This window comes from Triticum aestivum, chromosome 7D (assembly GCF_018294505.1).
Source record: "Triticum aestivum cultivar Chinese Spring chromosome 7D, IWGSC CS RefSeq v2.1, whole genome shotgun sequence".
Classification (NCBI taxonomy): domain Eukaryota; kingdom Viridiplantae; phylum Streptophyta; class Magnoliopsida; order Poales; family Poaceae; genus Triticum; species Triticum aestivum.
This window is the reverse complement of record NC_057814.1, coordinates 195,195,597-195,212,059: the sequence shown is the minus strand read 5'-3', so window position 1 is coordinate 195,212,059 and position 16,463 is coordinate 195,195,597. Positions and strand designations below refer to the sequence as shown.

At 45.7% G+C, this 16,463-nt stretch overlaps 1 protein-coding gene across 1 annotated transcript; it reads left to right on the top strand.

Annotated features, from left to right (window-relative positions):
- Nucleotides 1–11,231: 11,231 nt before the first annotated feature.
- Nucleotides 11,232–15,706, top strand: LOC123170504 (proline-rich receptor-like protein kinase PERK8). Its single transcript, XM_044588366.1, has 8 exons — nt 11,232–11,665; nt 12,619–14,088; nt 14,207–14,293; nt 14,402–14,472; nt 14,567–14,643; nt 14,747–14,894; nt 14,986–15,147; nt 15,259–15,706. The coding sequence occupies exons 2-8, from the start codon at nt 12,630–12,632 to the stop codon at nt 15,457–15,459; spliced, it is 2,205 nt and encodes a 734-aa protein (XP_044444301.1). The 5' UTR covers nt 11,232–11,665; nt 12,619–12,629; the 3' UTR covers nt 15,460–15,706.
- The last annotated feature ends 757 nt before the right edge of the window (nt 15,707–16,463 follow it).

Genomic DNA, 16,463 nt, shown 5'->3' with positions numbered 1-16,463 from the left:
TGTATCTTGAATGCATTTGACTCTAGGGCAATGTACTTGGGAAGGGTGTCTAGGCCAGGCGTATTACCCTACCCTAGGTACATGTCATCGTTAGTGCGTACGTAGCCGAGAACTCGTGTGAAATCCCCTCTTCATCAAGAAAGGTATCCACATTTGCGTTCTTGAACTCCGTTCCGTTGTCGCTGCGAACCTTCTTGATCATCACTTCAAATTGGTTTTGGGCCTTCCTAGCGAAGTTCTTGAATTTGGACCTGCGATTTATCATCAAGAAAGAACACCCACGTAAATCTTGAAAAATCATCGACTATGACTAGACCAAATGAGTTTCCACCAAGACTCTTGTAGGCATTGGGACCAAAAAGATCCATATGAAGAAGCTCGAGCGGTCTTCTCGTGGTCATGATGTTCTTCACGGGGTGGCTTCCTCCAACTTGTTTTCCTGCTTGACAAGCACTACACAATCTATCCTTGTCAAATATGATATATTTCACTCCAAGAATATTATTACCTCTAATAAGCTTATCAAGATTTCGCATGCCCACATGACCTAACCTTCTATGCTACAACCAGCCTTTAGAAGATTTAGCAATAAAGCAAGTTCTAGGTTGAGCCTTTTTAGTGAAATCGACAATGTAAAGATCACCTCTACGTATACCGGTAAGACCATATTATGATTATCTCTATGAAACACTTGGCAATCTACTTCAGTGAATAGGACATTGAAACCAAAGTCAGCAAGTCTAGATACGGAAAGTAGTTTATAGCCAAGAGATTCAACGAGCATAACATTTTGTGTAGAGCTATCATGTGAGATGGCCACCTTACCAAGGCCAACCACCTTACCCTTTGAGTTATCACCAAAAGTGACATACTTTCGAGGGTCGTCGTTTTCAGCAAGCTCACGAAACATATCCTTATCTCCGGTCATATGATCGGTACATCCACTATCAAGGACCCATTCCTTTCCATCAGCCATGTAGCCTCGAAGATTAGCCATAAGACCAAAGTGTCTCATAGACTCATCGAGATCAAAGTCACTATCATCATCCTCATCATAGTATCCGTGTTCAACATCGTCTTGTGATGGGTCAATTCCTAGAGAGAGTGATTCATTAGATTTATGACCATGACAATGTGCATCTTTATGGACTCTAATGGCTTCGGAGATGATATTGCTAATGATTCCAACATCTCCTTTGGCACGCATAAGGTCACGAAGCTCAAACAAACAATCACCATACATAGGATCATTAGGACTCATTTTAGTCAAAGCAATAGTCTTATGAAGGATCTCATCTAAGTTTTTCAAGGAATAGTTTGGAAATCGTTCCTCAAGAAATATCCATATAGAGTAGGCACAATCAAGAGTAGGCAAGCAACCAATCAAGTTTGTAGGTAAACCTCTAATGATAAGATTAACGGTTCTAAGGTTTCGTATCATGTCAATAGACTCATCAAGGGTAGGATGCATAGGATCAACATGAGGTGAACAAGGGCTAGTAATATACTTGCTCAAATGATATTCATTGAAAATCACAAGCATCTCATTTTGTCACTAATGAAAGTACTCTCCATCAAGTATAGGCACTCTATGTCTAAGACTCCCCAACATAGACTCATCCATCTTCCTCCAAAGGTGTTTAAACCAAAGCAATGGAGACCAAAGCTCTGATACTAATTGAAAGGATCGAGAAGAGGTGTCTAGAGGAGTGGTGAATAGACTCTTAGCAAAGAAAAGTTGCAGTTTTTATCTTCTTCATGTTAAGGTGGAGTTTTAGCACAAGTTTAAACATTCACAATACATATCAGGCATGCATGACAAGAGTATATGAGCAGCGGAAAGTAAAGCATGCAATTTGCAAGAATGTAAAGGGATGGGATTGGAGTGTGCAAACGCAATTGGAGACACGGAGATTTTTGGCGTGGTTCCGATAGGTGGTGCTATTGTACATCCACGTTGATGGAGACTTCAACCCACGAAGGCTAATGCTTGCGCGAGTCCACGGAGGGCTCCAACCATGAAGGGTCCACGAAGAAGCAACCTTGTCTATCCCACCATGGCCATCACCCACGAAGGACTTGCCTCACTAGGGTAGATCTTCACAAAGTAGGCGCTCTCCTTGCCAGTACAAACTCCTTGGTTCAACTCCACAATCTTGACGGAGGCTCCCAAGTGACACCTAACCAATCTAGGAGACACCACTCTCCAAAAGGTAATAGATGGTGTGTTGATGATGAAATCCTTGCTCTTGTGCTTCAAATGATAGTCTCCCCAACACTCAACTCTCTCTATCACTAAGCACTTTGAGCAAGCAAGCCATTAAGCAACACCTCATCCCCTTTTAATAGTATTGGCTTTTCCCATGGACTCAATGTGATCTTGGATCACTAAAATGAAAATGTAGAGTCTTGAGCTTTGAGCTTTTGCCAATCTTCTTTCCTTAGCATGTAGAAGGGGTTCCACATCCTCTTGTCCACGCCACTCCACTGTTGAACTCATCTGAAATATACTAGATAAAAGTATTAGTCCAACAAGAGATATGTTGACATTAATTACCAAAATCACCCAGGGAGCACTTGTGCTTTCAATCTCCCCTTTTTTGGTAATTGATGACAACATACATCAAAGCCTTAGATAAAGATATAAGGAATAGTAAGTAAAGCTTTGGAAAGACATGTAACATGCATAGGCTCCCCCTACATGTATGCAATCATGTCAATATAGAATGTAAGAGCAAGTGACTGCATAGACATGACAGAGCAAGCAATGTGTTACATGTATCTTGGCTGTATGCATCAGAGTAGATGATGAGAATATAGGAAATGTACCTTCATGTTCATGAGTCCTTCTTGCAAACAATATGTACATCAGCAAGAGATCATCATGCACATGAGTGTGATGCATATACTTACCTCATGGTCTTGAGCTGGCTTAGGAAGAGATGAACCTGAGTAAACAAGGTTAGATAACACAGATACATCTACAAGACAGAGCAAACAAAAGAGCCATGAGAGTACCAAGATTGAGATGACATGTAGAGAGTGAGTACTAGGTACTCTATTGGATATAGACATGTCCCCAAAGGTAAAAGATATGCAATGAATTCGAAGATTTCCTTCCCTTAGAGATCTTTCTCCCCCTGAATCTTATGTTAGATAATGGGAGAATATAGGGAAAGGAAAATCAGAGCAAAACAAATCTGAGCACAAAACATAACACAAACTAACATGTCTTTCCCCTCTTAAAGACATGTGTCTTCTCTCCTCTTGAAGACCAAGCATCTGGGGCCTTTGATGTGATTAACTCTCTCCCCCTTTAGATGTGATTAGGCTTTGATGTGAGCTCTCTCTCCCCCTTTGACATCAATTTCCAAGAAGGGATCTTCTGGAGTGTGAGTGAAAATGGGTTTGGTCCTTGAGTCATAGAGCAAAGCAGCATATAGAGTGTGATGCAGGTAGAGGACAAGAATCATCGAGTGGAGCTGGAACAAATATGCAGGAACAAGTGCCAAATAGTCTTCTCTGCAGTGAAATCGGTAACACCGAGTTGTATTCTTCGGTGGCACCGAAATGATTCGGTTCAACCGAAAGAGACAGATCGGTGTGTCCGAGTTCAACACAGAGAGAACACTAGCCACCTCAGCTCACTAGGCAAGAAAGATCTCACAAAGATTTGCAAGGAATTAACTACAGGATTTGCAATGAATTGGATGCAGAAAATGTAGAACAAAACAGAGAAAAGAAAAGAAATCTAGATGAAGTTTTTTTTGTTTAAAAAGAAGGGGAACAAATATGCAAGGAACAAATGCAAGAACTCAGAGAAACACTGGAGAACTTCATCTAGAATTGGGCGGCGACAAAGTCACCTATGTTAGAGTATATTGACTGAGGAGTCAAGTGAGAACACTTGATCGTAAGTCATACTCATCGTTTAAGCTCAAAATGGGGTTACCATTTTTTGTTTAAGCATTTTGATGCATTCACATCTTGTTGAGCTGCTTTGACCCATAACTTGGGGTAAAACTTCTCTAAGATGGAATATCATACCTTTGGTGGTGGTGTTGATCTTGGTCATGTAGTTGAACTTGTGTTGTATGCTCAAGGTTGATGTAGCTCATCAAGGATTGGGAGCACCACTTGGATTTGAGTTCATCTACCTACATGGGTTAGTCTTGCAAAGGAGAGCTATTGTGTATCCAAAATGACAATCATAAAATTTGATACCAAATGAAATTTGGTTAGTCAAAGGATATGTTGAAGGGTTTCATGCTTCCTTGTTTTCAACCACCATGGTGTAGAGACTTGGTGATGTAAAGATTGCTCATGATGTGAGTGAGTTGCATTCTCATGGATTTAGATTCATCCAAGTACCTACAATGGTTAGATAGCATGCAAGGGTACAAATATATCCAAGACACATGATCATCATCATCATAAGAGAAAAGTCAAGGATTAGTCATAGGCTCATGCCTTGCATGTTTCCAAATGGAGTGTCTACTCCAAGTTTGAAGCATCAATGATGTTCAATTCACTTCTTAAGCGGCAAAACACTTTCTCATCAAGCGGTTTGGTGAATATATCCGCCAATTGCTTATCGGTACGAACATGTTTAAGATCAATATCACCTTTAGCAACATGATCTCGAATGAAATGATGGCGAACTTCTATATGCTTAGTTCGAGAATGTTGCACGGGATTATGAGCAATCTTAATGGCACTCTCATTGCCACAAAGCAATGGAACATGTTTGAAATTGATCCCATAATCCTTAAGAGTTTGGGTCATCCAAAGTAACTGAGCACAACATGAACCGGCGGCAATGTATTCTGCTTCGGCGGTGGATAAGGATACCGAGTTTTGTTTCTTGGAGGACCAAGACACAAGAGATCTACCAATAAATTGAAAAGTACCCGAAGTGGACTTTCTATCAACCTTGTCACCGGCATAGTCCGAGTCGGAGTAGCCAACAAGATCAGAAGAAGACCTCTTAGGATACCAAACGCCAAAATTTGGTGTATGTATTAAGTATCTCACTATCCTTTTCACAGCCTTACGATGATATTCTTTGGGGGCCGCTTGATATCGTGCACACATGCACACACTTAGCATAATATCGGGATGGAGGCACATAGATATAACAATGAACCAATCATAGAGTGGTAAACCTTTTGGTCAACCGATTTGCCATCTTTGGTCAAGTCAAGATGTCCACTAGTAGGCATGGGTGTTTTCATACCTTTGCTTTCTCGCATGTTGAACTTCTTGAATAAGTCCTTGGTGTACTTTGTTTGAGAAACAAAGGTGCCCTCCTTAGTTTGCTTGATTTGCAAACCAAGAAAGAACTTGAGTTCACTCATCATAGACATCTCAAACTTCTTCAACATTAGCTTCCCAAACTTTTCACTAAAATGAGGGTTAGTCGAACCAAATATGATATCATCAACATAAATTTGGCACACAAATAGTTCACCATTAACCCTTTTAGTAAAAAGAGTAGAATCTATCTTTCCTATCTCAAAGCCTTTTTTAATAAGAAACTTTGTCAAGCATTTATACCACGCTCTAGGAGCTTGTTTAAGACCATAAAGAGCTTTGTGAAGTTTGTAAACATGGTCGGGCTTCTTAGGATTGACAAAGCCGGGAGGTTGTTTAACATAAACTTCCTCCTCGATTTCACCATTTAGAAAAGCACTTTTAATGTACATTTGGTACAAGGTAATATCATGGTGATTAGCATAGGCAAGTAAGATGCGGATGGACTCAAGTCTAGCAACGGGAGCATATGTCTCACCATAGTCCATACCTTCAACTTGAGTGTAGCCTTGGGCGACAAGACGTGCTTTGTTGCGAACAACTTATCCATCTTCGTCTTGCTTGTTGCGAAACACCCATTTGGTACCGATGATGTTGTGGTTGTTGTCGGGCTTCTCGACCAATGTCCACACTTGGTTTCTCTCAAAGTTGTGTAGCTCTTCATGCATGGCATTTATCCAATCCGGATCTTCTAATGCTTCTTCAACCTTCATAGGTTCAATGCTAGAGATGAATGAGTAATGTTCACCAAAGTTAGCCAAACGAGTTTTAGGGTGAGTGATTCTCCCGGTTTGAATATCATTGAAGATTTGTTCGACGGGATGGTCTCTTGAGACTCTTGCTCAAACTCGTGGGAGCTTTTGCTTGGGTCGGGGTGGAACATCTTCTTCATCATCTTGTCCTTCTTCTTGGCCTTCTTCATTGTTGACATTGTCGTTCTCTTGTCGTGGTGGAGAAGGAGGTTGATGAGGTTCATCTTGGTGTACGTCCTCGTTTTCTTCATCTTGGTGTGTCCCACTTGTGGATGCTTTTGTTTCAACTCTTGGTTCACCTTGTCGTGAGGTAGAAGCTTCCACTTGGACGGACGAGGTACTTTCCTTCACCTCCGTTGGACGAATCTTGACAATCGACAAGTCTGGATTGCTTCTGAAGGGTCTTTGTCTCCTACATCAATTGGCAATTGCTCTACTTGCGAGCCGTTAGATTCATCAAACTTCACATCTACCGTCTCTTCAACCTTTCGGGTGAAATTATTGTAGACACGATAAGTGTGAGAGTTTGAACCATAACCAAGTAGGAAACCTTCATGAGATTTGGGAGCAAATTTAGAACCACGATGCTTATCAAGAATGTAACACTTTGAGCCGAATACTCGAAAGTATCCAACTTAGGGTTTGTTACTGGTGAGAAGCTCATATGCCGTCTTGCCGAGTAGCTTGTGAAGATACAAGCGGTTTGTTGCATGACAAGCCATCTCAACCGCTTCCGCCCAAAAGTGTTTTGGAGTCTAATACTCATCAAGCATCATTCTTGCCATCTCAATAAGAGTCCGGTTCATCCTCTCAACAACTCCATTTTGTTGAGGTGTGTACGTAGCCGAGAACTCGTGTGAAATCCCCTCTTCGTCAAGAAAGGTATCCACATTTGCGTTCTTGAACTCCGTTCCGTTGTCGCTGCGAATCTTCTTGATCTTCACTTCAAATTGATTTTGGGCCTTCCTAGCGAAGTTCTTGAAGATCTTTTGGACCAGTGATTTATCATCAAGAAAGAACACCCACGTAAATCTTGAAAAATCATCGACTATGACTAGACCAAATGAGTTTCCACCGAGACTCTTGTAGGCATTGGGACCAAAAAGATCCATATGAAGAAGCTCGAGCGGTCTTCTCGTGGTCATGATGTTCTTCACGGGGTGGCTTCCTCCAACTTGTTTTCCTGCTTGACAAGCACTACACAATCTATCCTTCTCAAATATGACATATTTCACTCCAAGAATATTATTACCTCTAATAAGCTTATCAAGATTTCGCATGCCCACATGACCTAACCTTCTATGCCACAACCAGCCTTTAGAAGATTTAGCAATAAAGCAAGTTCTAGGTTGAGCCTTTTTAGTGAAATCGACAATGTAAAGATCACCTCTACGTATACCGGTAAGACCATATTATGATTATCTCTACGAAACACTTGGCAATCTACTTCAGTGAATAGGACATTGAAACCAAAGTCAGCAAGTCTAGATACGGAAAGTAGATTATAGCCAAGAGATTCAACGAGCATAACATTTTGTATAGAGGTATCATGTGAGATGGCCACCTTACCAAGGCCAACCACCTTACCCTTTGAGTTATCACCAAAAGTGACATACTTTCGAGGGCCGTCATTTTCAGCAAGCTCACGAAACATATCCTTATCTCCGGTCATATGATCGGTACATCCACTATCAAGGACCCATTCCTTTCCTCCAGCCATGTAGCCGCGAAGATTAGCCATAAGACCAAAGTGTCTCATAGACTAATCGAGATCGAAGTCACTATCATCATCCTCATCATAGTATCTGTGTTCAACATCGTCTTATGATGGGTCAATTCCTAGAGAGAGTGATTCATTAGATTTATGACCATGACAATGTGCATCTTTATGGATTATAATGACTTCGGAGATGATATTGCTAATGATTCCAACATCTCCTTTGGCACGCATAAGGTCACGAAGCTCAAACAAACAATCACCATACTTAGGATCATTAGGACTCATTTTAGTCAAAACAATAGACTAATGAAGGATCTCATCTAGTTTTTCAAGGAATAGTTTGGAAATCGTTCCTCAAGAAATCTCCATATAGTGTAGGCACAATCAAGAGTAGGCAAGCAACCAATCAAGTTTCTAGGTAAACCTCTAGTGATAAGATTAACAGTTCTAAGGTTTTAGATCATGTCAATAGACTCATCAAGGGTAGGATGCATAGGATCAACATGAGGTGCACAAGGGCTAGTAATATACTTGCTCAAATGATATTCATTGAAAATCACAAGCATCTCATTTTTCCACTCATGAAAGTACTCTCCATCAAGTATAGGAACTCTATGTCTAAGAGTCCCCAACGTAGACTCATCCATTTTCCTCCAAAGGTGTTTAAACCAAAGCAATGGAGACCAAAGCTCTGATACCAATTGAAACGATCGAGAAGAGGTGTCTAGAGGGGGGTTGAATAGACTCTTAGCAAAGAAAAGTTGCAGTTTTTATCTTGTTCATGTTAAGGTGGAGTTTTAGCACAAGTTTAAACATTCACAATACATATCAAGCACGCATGACAAGAGTATATGATCAGCGGAAAGTAAAGCATGCAATTTGCGAGAATGTAAAGGGATGGGATTAGAGTGTGCAAACGCAATTGGAGACACGGAGATTTTTGGCGTGGTTCCGATAGGTGGTGCTATCGTACATCACGTTGATGGAGACTTCAACCCACGAAGGATAATGGTTGCGCGAGTCCATTGAGGGCTCCACCCACGAAGGGTCCACGAAGAAGCAACCTTGTCTATCCCAGCATGACCATCGCCCATGATGGACTTGCCTCACTAGGGTAGATCTTGACAAACTAGGCCATCTCCTTGCCCGTACAAACTCCTTGGTTCAACTCCACAATCTTGACAGAGGCTCCCAAGTGACACCTAACCAATCTAGGAGACACCACTCTCCAAAAGGTAATAGATTGTGTGTTGATGATGAACTCCTTGCTCTTGTGCTTCAAATGATAGTCTCCCCAACACTCAACTCTCTCTCACGGATTTGGATTTGGTGGAAAGATGATTTGAGTGGAAAGCCACTTGGAGAAGGCTAGAGATCAAGATTCATGTGGTTGGAATGGAATATCTTGATCTCAACACATGAGTAGGTAGTTCTCTCTCAGAAAATGTATGCTGGAAGTGTAGGCACGTTCTGATGGCTCTCTCCACGAATGAAGAGTGGGCGGAGGGGTATATACAGCCTCCACACAAAATCTACCAAACTCGGTGTGGGACCGAATCATGAAACTCGGTCAAACCGATTTAGTTCAAAATGGGAACGTTAGGCTTTTCGGTGGGACCGATATGATCAACTCGGTGGGACTGATGTGCTAGGGTTAGGGTAAAACCTCATCTCGGTTTGACCGATTACACAAACTCGGTGGGACCAATTTTGGTAATGAGCTAACCAGAGAGTTGGTCAAGCAAACTCGGTGAGACCGATTACATATCTCGGTGGGACCGAAATTATTGCAACAGGGACCAGAGAGTTTGCAAGCCCATCTCGGTGAGACCGGGATCCCATCGGTGAGACCGAATTGATTAGGGTTTCTGGCAGTGGCTATGTCAAATGAACTCGGTGGCGCCGGATAGTACAAATCGGTGGGGCCGAGTTTGACTTTTGGTTCACCTCATCCCCTTTTAATAGTATTGGCTTTTCCTATGGACTCAATGTGATCTTGGATCACTAAAATGAAAATGTAGAGTCTTGAGCTTTGAGCTTTTGCCAATCTCCTTTCCTTAGCATCTAGAAGGGGTTCCACATCCTCTTGTCCACGCCACTGCACTGTTGAACTCATCTAAAATATACTAGATAAAAGTATTAGTCCAACAAGAGATATGTTGACATTAATGACCAAAATCACTCAGGGAGCACTTGTGCTTTCAGCCATCGCACAATGCTAACATGTCGCCTCAGGCCGGCCAACCGTCGGTGTTCGTAGATGGGGCCATGCGCTCTCCATCTGTGGGCCACGTAGCAGCCGCTGGCGGTAACAAGGACGAGGAGGGAGGTGAGGAGGAGGGACATGTGGCCTGGCTCGCATTGTCGCAAGGAACCAAGGAGGTGTTTGGTTACCAGCATCGTTTTTAGCACTTTGCATACTTGTCCTACTTGAGTCTGGTTGAGCGAATGGAGGCAAGAAACCATTATAACTGCGCTTAGTTTGATTGCCTGCATATGGGCTGCTTGCATTAGGGAAGCATTTTTTGCATGTCGTTTGGTTGTGTGCATTGGCTTGACAGATACAAGTGCGGGTGTTGGGTTGCATACATGCAACATGATTAAGAGTTAAAACCTACACATAACACACCGAGTTACAATAGAGTTCTTGGCAGTATGCTCGCGATGGCGTCGTCAGTGTAGGCTGAGGGCGAGGTGACCGAGAGGAACGACGCCGGCGAGGGCGCCGAGCACAACATGGCGTCCATCCGACAAGGTTGACAACTACACATAACACTACGCCATGGTGTTGAGGCGGATAAAGATGAAGGAGAAATGCAGTTTGGCTGTAGCTTGTGATCAAGATTTATCAACACAAGTCAAAAACTCATATTACTGTCACGGTATCCTCCTATCATTCACTTGTGCAGCGACCTGCTAAACAAACGATTTTTAACCCATTTTCACGACGGTATTTTAAATGGTCGCCCTGTTTGTGTGTGCGATAAGGTGTGCGTGTGGGAGGGGGGTCCTTCCCACACGTCTCAGAAACCGTCGTGATAGGTCCTCCGGTCACGCACGGGAGGCAAAAATTGCTCGTGTGCGATCGGGCGAGCTATCGCATACAATTATACAGGCTCAATCGTTTTTGTTTGTATATACATCACACACAGTGAATCTCAGACAACCGTTTTTGTTTGTACATACATCACACACGATTTCCATCGTCACATCATCTGTGATAGCATTACAACGATATTAATAGTTTTACTGTTTGTGTTACTGGCGCTTGTTTTTTCTCTCTGGCAAAAAAGAGAAAAGAAGGAGACGCTTCCGTCCGAGCTATTATGTATTTCGAGCGGGGGCGCTTTCTTTCTGTCCGGTGTGCCGTGCGAGAGAGTAGTAGACGTACTAGTCATGCAGCATGCGCCACCAATAATTGCCCTCCCCTCCCGTAGGTAGTTGAAGTTCCACCGACCGATCTGCAGGAGTCGACAATGGCAGGGCCGCGACTACTACTCGCTTGCTCCTCTCCGCCCATGCATAGTTTAACCAAGCCAGAATTATTATTATATGCATGTCCACATACATGTAAACTTTGGTCGTCGACGTGTTCCAGCACAGCGATTCCGGAGAGTCGTCGCTGCCACGTTCTTTGCAGCCCCAACGGCAAAAGAAAGGTGATCAAGGGAGAGGGCAGCATGTATGCCCCGCCATTTCATTTCTCGGAGGCCTCTGCTCTGCTCCCCACTCTTCCTCCCCTTCTTGTCCCCGATGCAGCATGAGAGCTGAGGCTGCATTGCTCGGCCGATCGGTTCGCCTCAGCCTCAGGCGACGGCCCTGCGTGGTTCGGGCCTTGCTCCGATCCGTCGAGGCGTCCGCTATCTTTTGTGATCCCAAGGTACCGTCCGTGGATCGTTACTAGTATGATCTTCTTCCTTCTCATGCCTGTGAATCGATTGTTCAGAACCAATACTGTCTGCTATGTGGAAATGTTGACCCTTGAGCTAGTAGATGCCTAATTCAAGTATATTACAACAGTTTTGCTATTTTCTTGTAGTGATGATTTCTCATGTTTGCATGGAATGACCTGTTTTATAGTAGTACTTCTTTTCCTGGGGATTATTTTGTTCCTTGTTGGTAGTATTCTTTTTTGTTTTGGAGGATATTGTTAGTATTCTTTAGCATATGCTCATGTTCTGAAGCAAACGAAGTTTCCACGTAATTAGTTGGTTCTCTTATTAACGATCGAGCTGGAAGAATCTTGTACCGTACTTCCCAATTGGTTGTTGCAAGCTAGCAGAACATGTGTTGGAGGTGGAACAAGTGCATCATCTTTTTGCTGAAATCCTACTTTCAAGTCAACCGTTTTGGATTTTGTCGGTGGTATATGAATATGATGGAGTGGAGGCCCATCATCTAATCTATTTCTATCTAATACACGATGTTCTTCTCCCGTTTCTATTTTCTAAGTTTTCCAGCGAAGAGGTCATCTTAAACTGGACTGGGATTTTCCACCATGACCCGAATAACCGGTGAATGTCAGATTTTTAGGCATGACAAATCGAGCGTTTTTCATGACAAATTATGTTAGCTGAGTATGGCAAATTTAGTTCGTAATAATGTGTCTTGAACTCTTGATCAAAAGAAAATGCTGCACAAACTAGTGGGGTCACCTTATTTCCTTGGCCTGAAGAATTTATTTGGAACCTGGCATTAGGCTTCAGCAAATTTGCATGATGTTGTTCCACACCATTTCTCTTTGATTTTGAGAAGACCAGTTATAACTCCTGAATGATTTGAAGACATGGTGCATTTGTTCTGATCTTCTGACCGTTTCCCTCCTTTTTACAGCGCTGCACACAATGAGAACTCTGCTCCAAGCTAAAGGCGGTGGTCGCGGTGGCGGTGGCGGTGGCGGTGGCGGTGCCGCCGACGCGGCTGCCGATGCAGTAGACACCGTGACAGGCACCATCACGCCGCCGCCCTCCTCGACCGACGATTCGCCGCCGCCTCCTGCTTCCGACTCCTCTTCCGACCCTCCTCCTTCTCCCTCGTCCTCCTCTTCTCCACCGCCGCCTACCCCATCATCTCCCTCGGACCCACCACCGGCTCCGTCTTCGCCCCCGCCATCACCGCCACTCGCACCGCCTCCTTCGCCCGCGGCGTCTTCTCCCCCTCCGCCAGAGGCATTGCCGCCTCCTCCGCCGGTGGCATCCCCTCCACCTCCACCTGATGCATTGCCTCCTCCGCCGCCCTCCCCGGTCTCTGCTGCCCCGCCTCCGGCAGACGCCGCACCGCCCCCACCTGATAATACTCCGCCGCCACCGGATAACGCGGCCGCGCCCCCACCTTCTTCCACTCAGGCGCCTCCACCATCGCAATCGCAGGCCAAGCCGCCTTCTTCCAAAGCGTCGCCTCCGCCTGCCGCCGAGGAGCCAACAGCGTCTCCAGTGGTGGACGCCACGCCGCCACCAAAGAAATCCGCCGTGGATTATGCCCCGCCTCCATCAGCGCGGACGAGCTCATCTGCCACGGCGCACTCACCTCCTGCCTCAGCAGTAACACCGCCCACGGCTGATAGAAGCGTAACGGCACCGGCACCGCCAAGCACTGGCGGCATGAGCTCCGGCGCCACGGCGGGCGTGGCAGTCGTGGCCGTGATCGCCTTCCTCTGCTTCGCGGGCGTGTTCGTCTGCCTGACGAAGCGGCGGAAGCGGAAGTACTCGGACCAGTACTACCCGGGCTTCGCCGCGCCGCCGTACACGCCGCAGCACATGTCCGGCGAGGCGCCGTTCCTGCGGGTGCCGTCCGCGCCGGGGTCGGGGAACTTCAGCCAGCCGGGAATGTCCGCGATGATGAGCCAGTCGTACGGGAACCAACAGCAGCAGCAGCAGTACCAGTACCAGCAGCAGCCGCCGCCGCCGCAGTTCGCGTCGGCGAACTACAGCAGCACGATGGGGAGCCAGGGGCCGGCTCGGAGCGTGGCGACGTCGGGCGACCTCAGCGTGGGCAACAGCAAGTCGTTCTCGTTCGACGAGCTGTACGAGATCACGGGCGGGTTCTCGCGCGACAAGCTGCTCGGGGAGGGCGGGTTCGGGTGCGTGTTCAAGGGCACGCTCGGCGACGGCCGGGAGGTGGCCGTGAAGCAGCTCAAGGGCGGCGGCGGGCAGGGCGAGCGCGAGTTCCAGGCGGAGGTGGAGATCATCAGCCGCGTCCACCACCGCCACCTCGTCTCCCTCGTCGGCTACTGCATCTCCGAGGACCACCGCCTCCTCGTCTACGACTTCGTCGCCAACGACACCATGCACCACAACCTCCACGGTAGGACCGTCTCTGTCCCGGCGGACGCACACACGCCACCATGACCTCCACTTCACTTACTAATTAACTTCTTGAACGGCCATGGCTCACCGGTGCGTCTGAATTGCTTTGCCGGCAGGGAGGGGAAGGCCGGTGATGGACTGGCCGACGAGGGTGAAGATCGCGGCGGGATCGGCGCGGGGGTTGGCCTACCTGCACGAAGATTGTAAGATGTGGATGGACTTAATTTTGTTGCTATTTCTGCGTCTATTCGTTCTGAATTCAGCTGAATTTTTATGCTCTTTGCTGACTTGTTGTTGTACATACTACATAGGTCATCCAAGGATCATCCACAGGGACATCAAGTCATCCAACATCCTGCTCGATGACAACTTCGAAGCTCAGGTTCTGCTCTTTCTGAATAAATGGATGTCGCTATCTCGATGGTATGTTCAGTTACTGACGAAACCTCCTGAATGTCGTGTTCATCGTAATCCAGGTCGCAGATTTCGGGCTCGCCAGGCTCGCGGAGAACGACGTGACGCACGTCTCGACGCGCGTGATGGGCACATTCGGGTAAATAAAATCGTCTTTGCAGGACTCATTCATCTCGGCACGTCGACAGAAAACGAGGAAAAATTGTCAATACTCTGTGTTTGTGGTGACTGAAAACGAACAGGTACTTGGCGCCGGAGTACGCTTCGACCGGGAAGCTGACGGAGAAGTCGGACGTGTTCTCCTTCGGCGTGGTGCTGCTGGAGCTCATCACCGGCCGCAAGCCCGTCGACTCGTCCCGCCCCCTCGGCGACGAGAGCCTCGTAGAGTGGGTAAGAAAGATCACCGGCAGCAGCAGCAGCATAGCAATGCAATACCACTGCATCCGTCACTGACAGCGTGCTGTTCGTGCCATTGTCGCAGTCGAGGCCGCTGCTGAACCGCGCGATCGACGAGCAGGAGTTCGAGGAGCTGGTGGACCCTCGCCTCGACGGCAACTACGACGACGTCGAGATGTTCCGCGTCATCGAGGCGGCGGCGGCGTGCATCCGGCACTCGGCCGCCAGGAGGCCCAAGATGGGGCAGGTACGTGCGTGCGGGCGAGGAAGAAGAACCACCTCCAAATTAACTAACCTTCGATCGAGCCGGGCAACGTCTCGCCATTGATTGACTGCTTCGTCCTGGGCTGTGTTGCAGGTCGTTAGGATCCTGGACAGCCTGACCCTGAACGACGTGGACCTGACCAACGGCGTGCAGCCCGGGAAGAGCCAGATGTTCAACGCCGCCAACACGGCGGACATCAGGCAGTTCCAGCGGATGGCGTTCGGCAGCCAGGACTTCAGCTCCTCCGAGTACACCCAGTCCAAGGCCAGCCTGAGCGGCAGGAGGGATCTGTAGCCACGCAAGAAGAAAGGATCCATGAGAGCTTTGCTTCCGATGATTTTGTTTCTGTTCATCTCTTGATTCTTTTATGTTTTTTTACAGTGAATTTGTATTTGCTGTCTTACTGTATGTTTGTGCCTTTGATGTGTACATTAACAGGGTATGCCCACAGGGTCATGTATTTTTAGCTATTCTGAAGAGATATAAATTGTTTTTGTCATCTGCTCCCGGAAGTAAGAACTAAGAAGCAGAGTGTTGTGAACAAGGTCTTGTGAAAACGGAAGTGCTAAAGTTGTATTACAGCTGCGACAATTAAGTTGGATCAGAGGGAATAAATAGTTCAAAAAAAATCTGAACTTTTTTTTATAACAAACATTTTTTTCTAAACCCATGCAAAATTTCGCAATGAAATCATATTTGTGGAGGTGTGGACAAAAAAACAAAATTGATGCTCTAAAATACCTCCAAACAATCTTTTTACAGCATCTATATTGTTTTTTTTCACACCTCCACAAATGTGATTCCATCCTGAAAATTAGCACGTGTAAAAAAACATTAATGTTTTTGCAAAAAATGATTATTTTAAAAAATTGTTTTTTTTTATTTTGCTGTTCAACAGAGCTCACATACTCGATGTCTCTTGTGAATATTATTGTTGTACGCACTAATGCACAAGCCATGTCATTTGAAATCGCTAAATTCCTAAAAGAAAAGGGGGCGATGAAATGGAATCAACGGGCGAAGTAAGACATCTTCTCGAGGGCACACAACATTTTTATGGATTTGCTAACTTTTATCTTCTTGCCAATGGTAAACATATCAAATAACACATCTTTCAACTAGAATAAGACAAGGAGATCAAGCTCAAAGTGCACGCCGGGTTATGGCGCGACTACCTATCTCCCAAGTTACTGAGCTACTCAACGAGAAAGAGGCCATTTCTATGAGGAAAAGAACGTTCTTATGCATGGGGCGTCATGTAATCTTATCTCTTTTCGGCCAATATAGTTTTGCTTCGG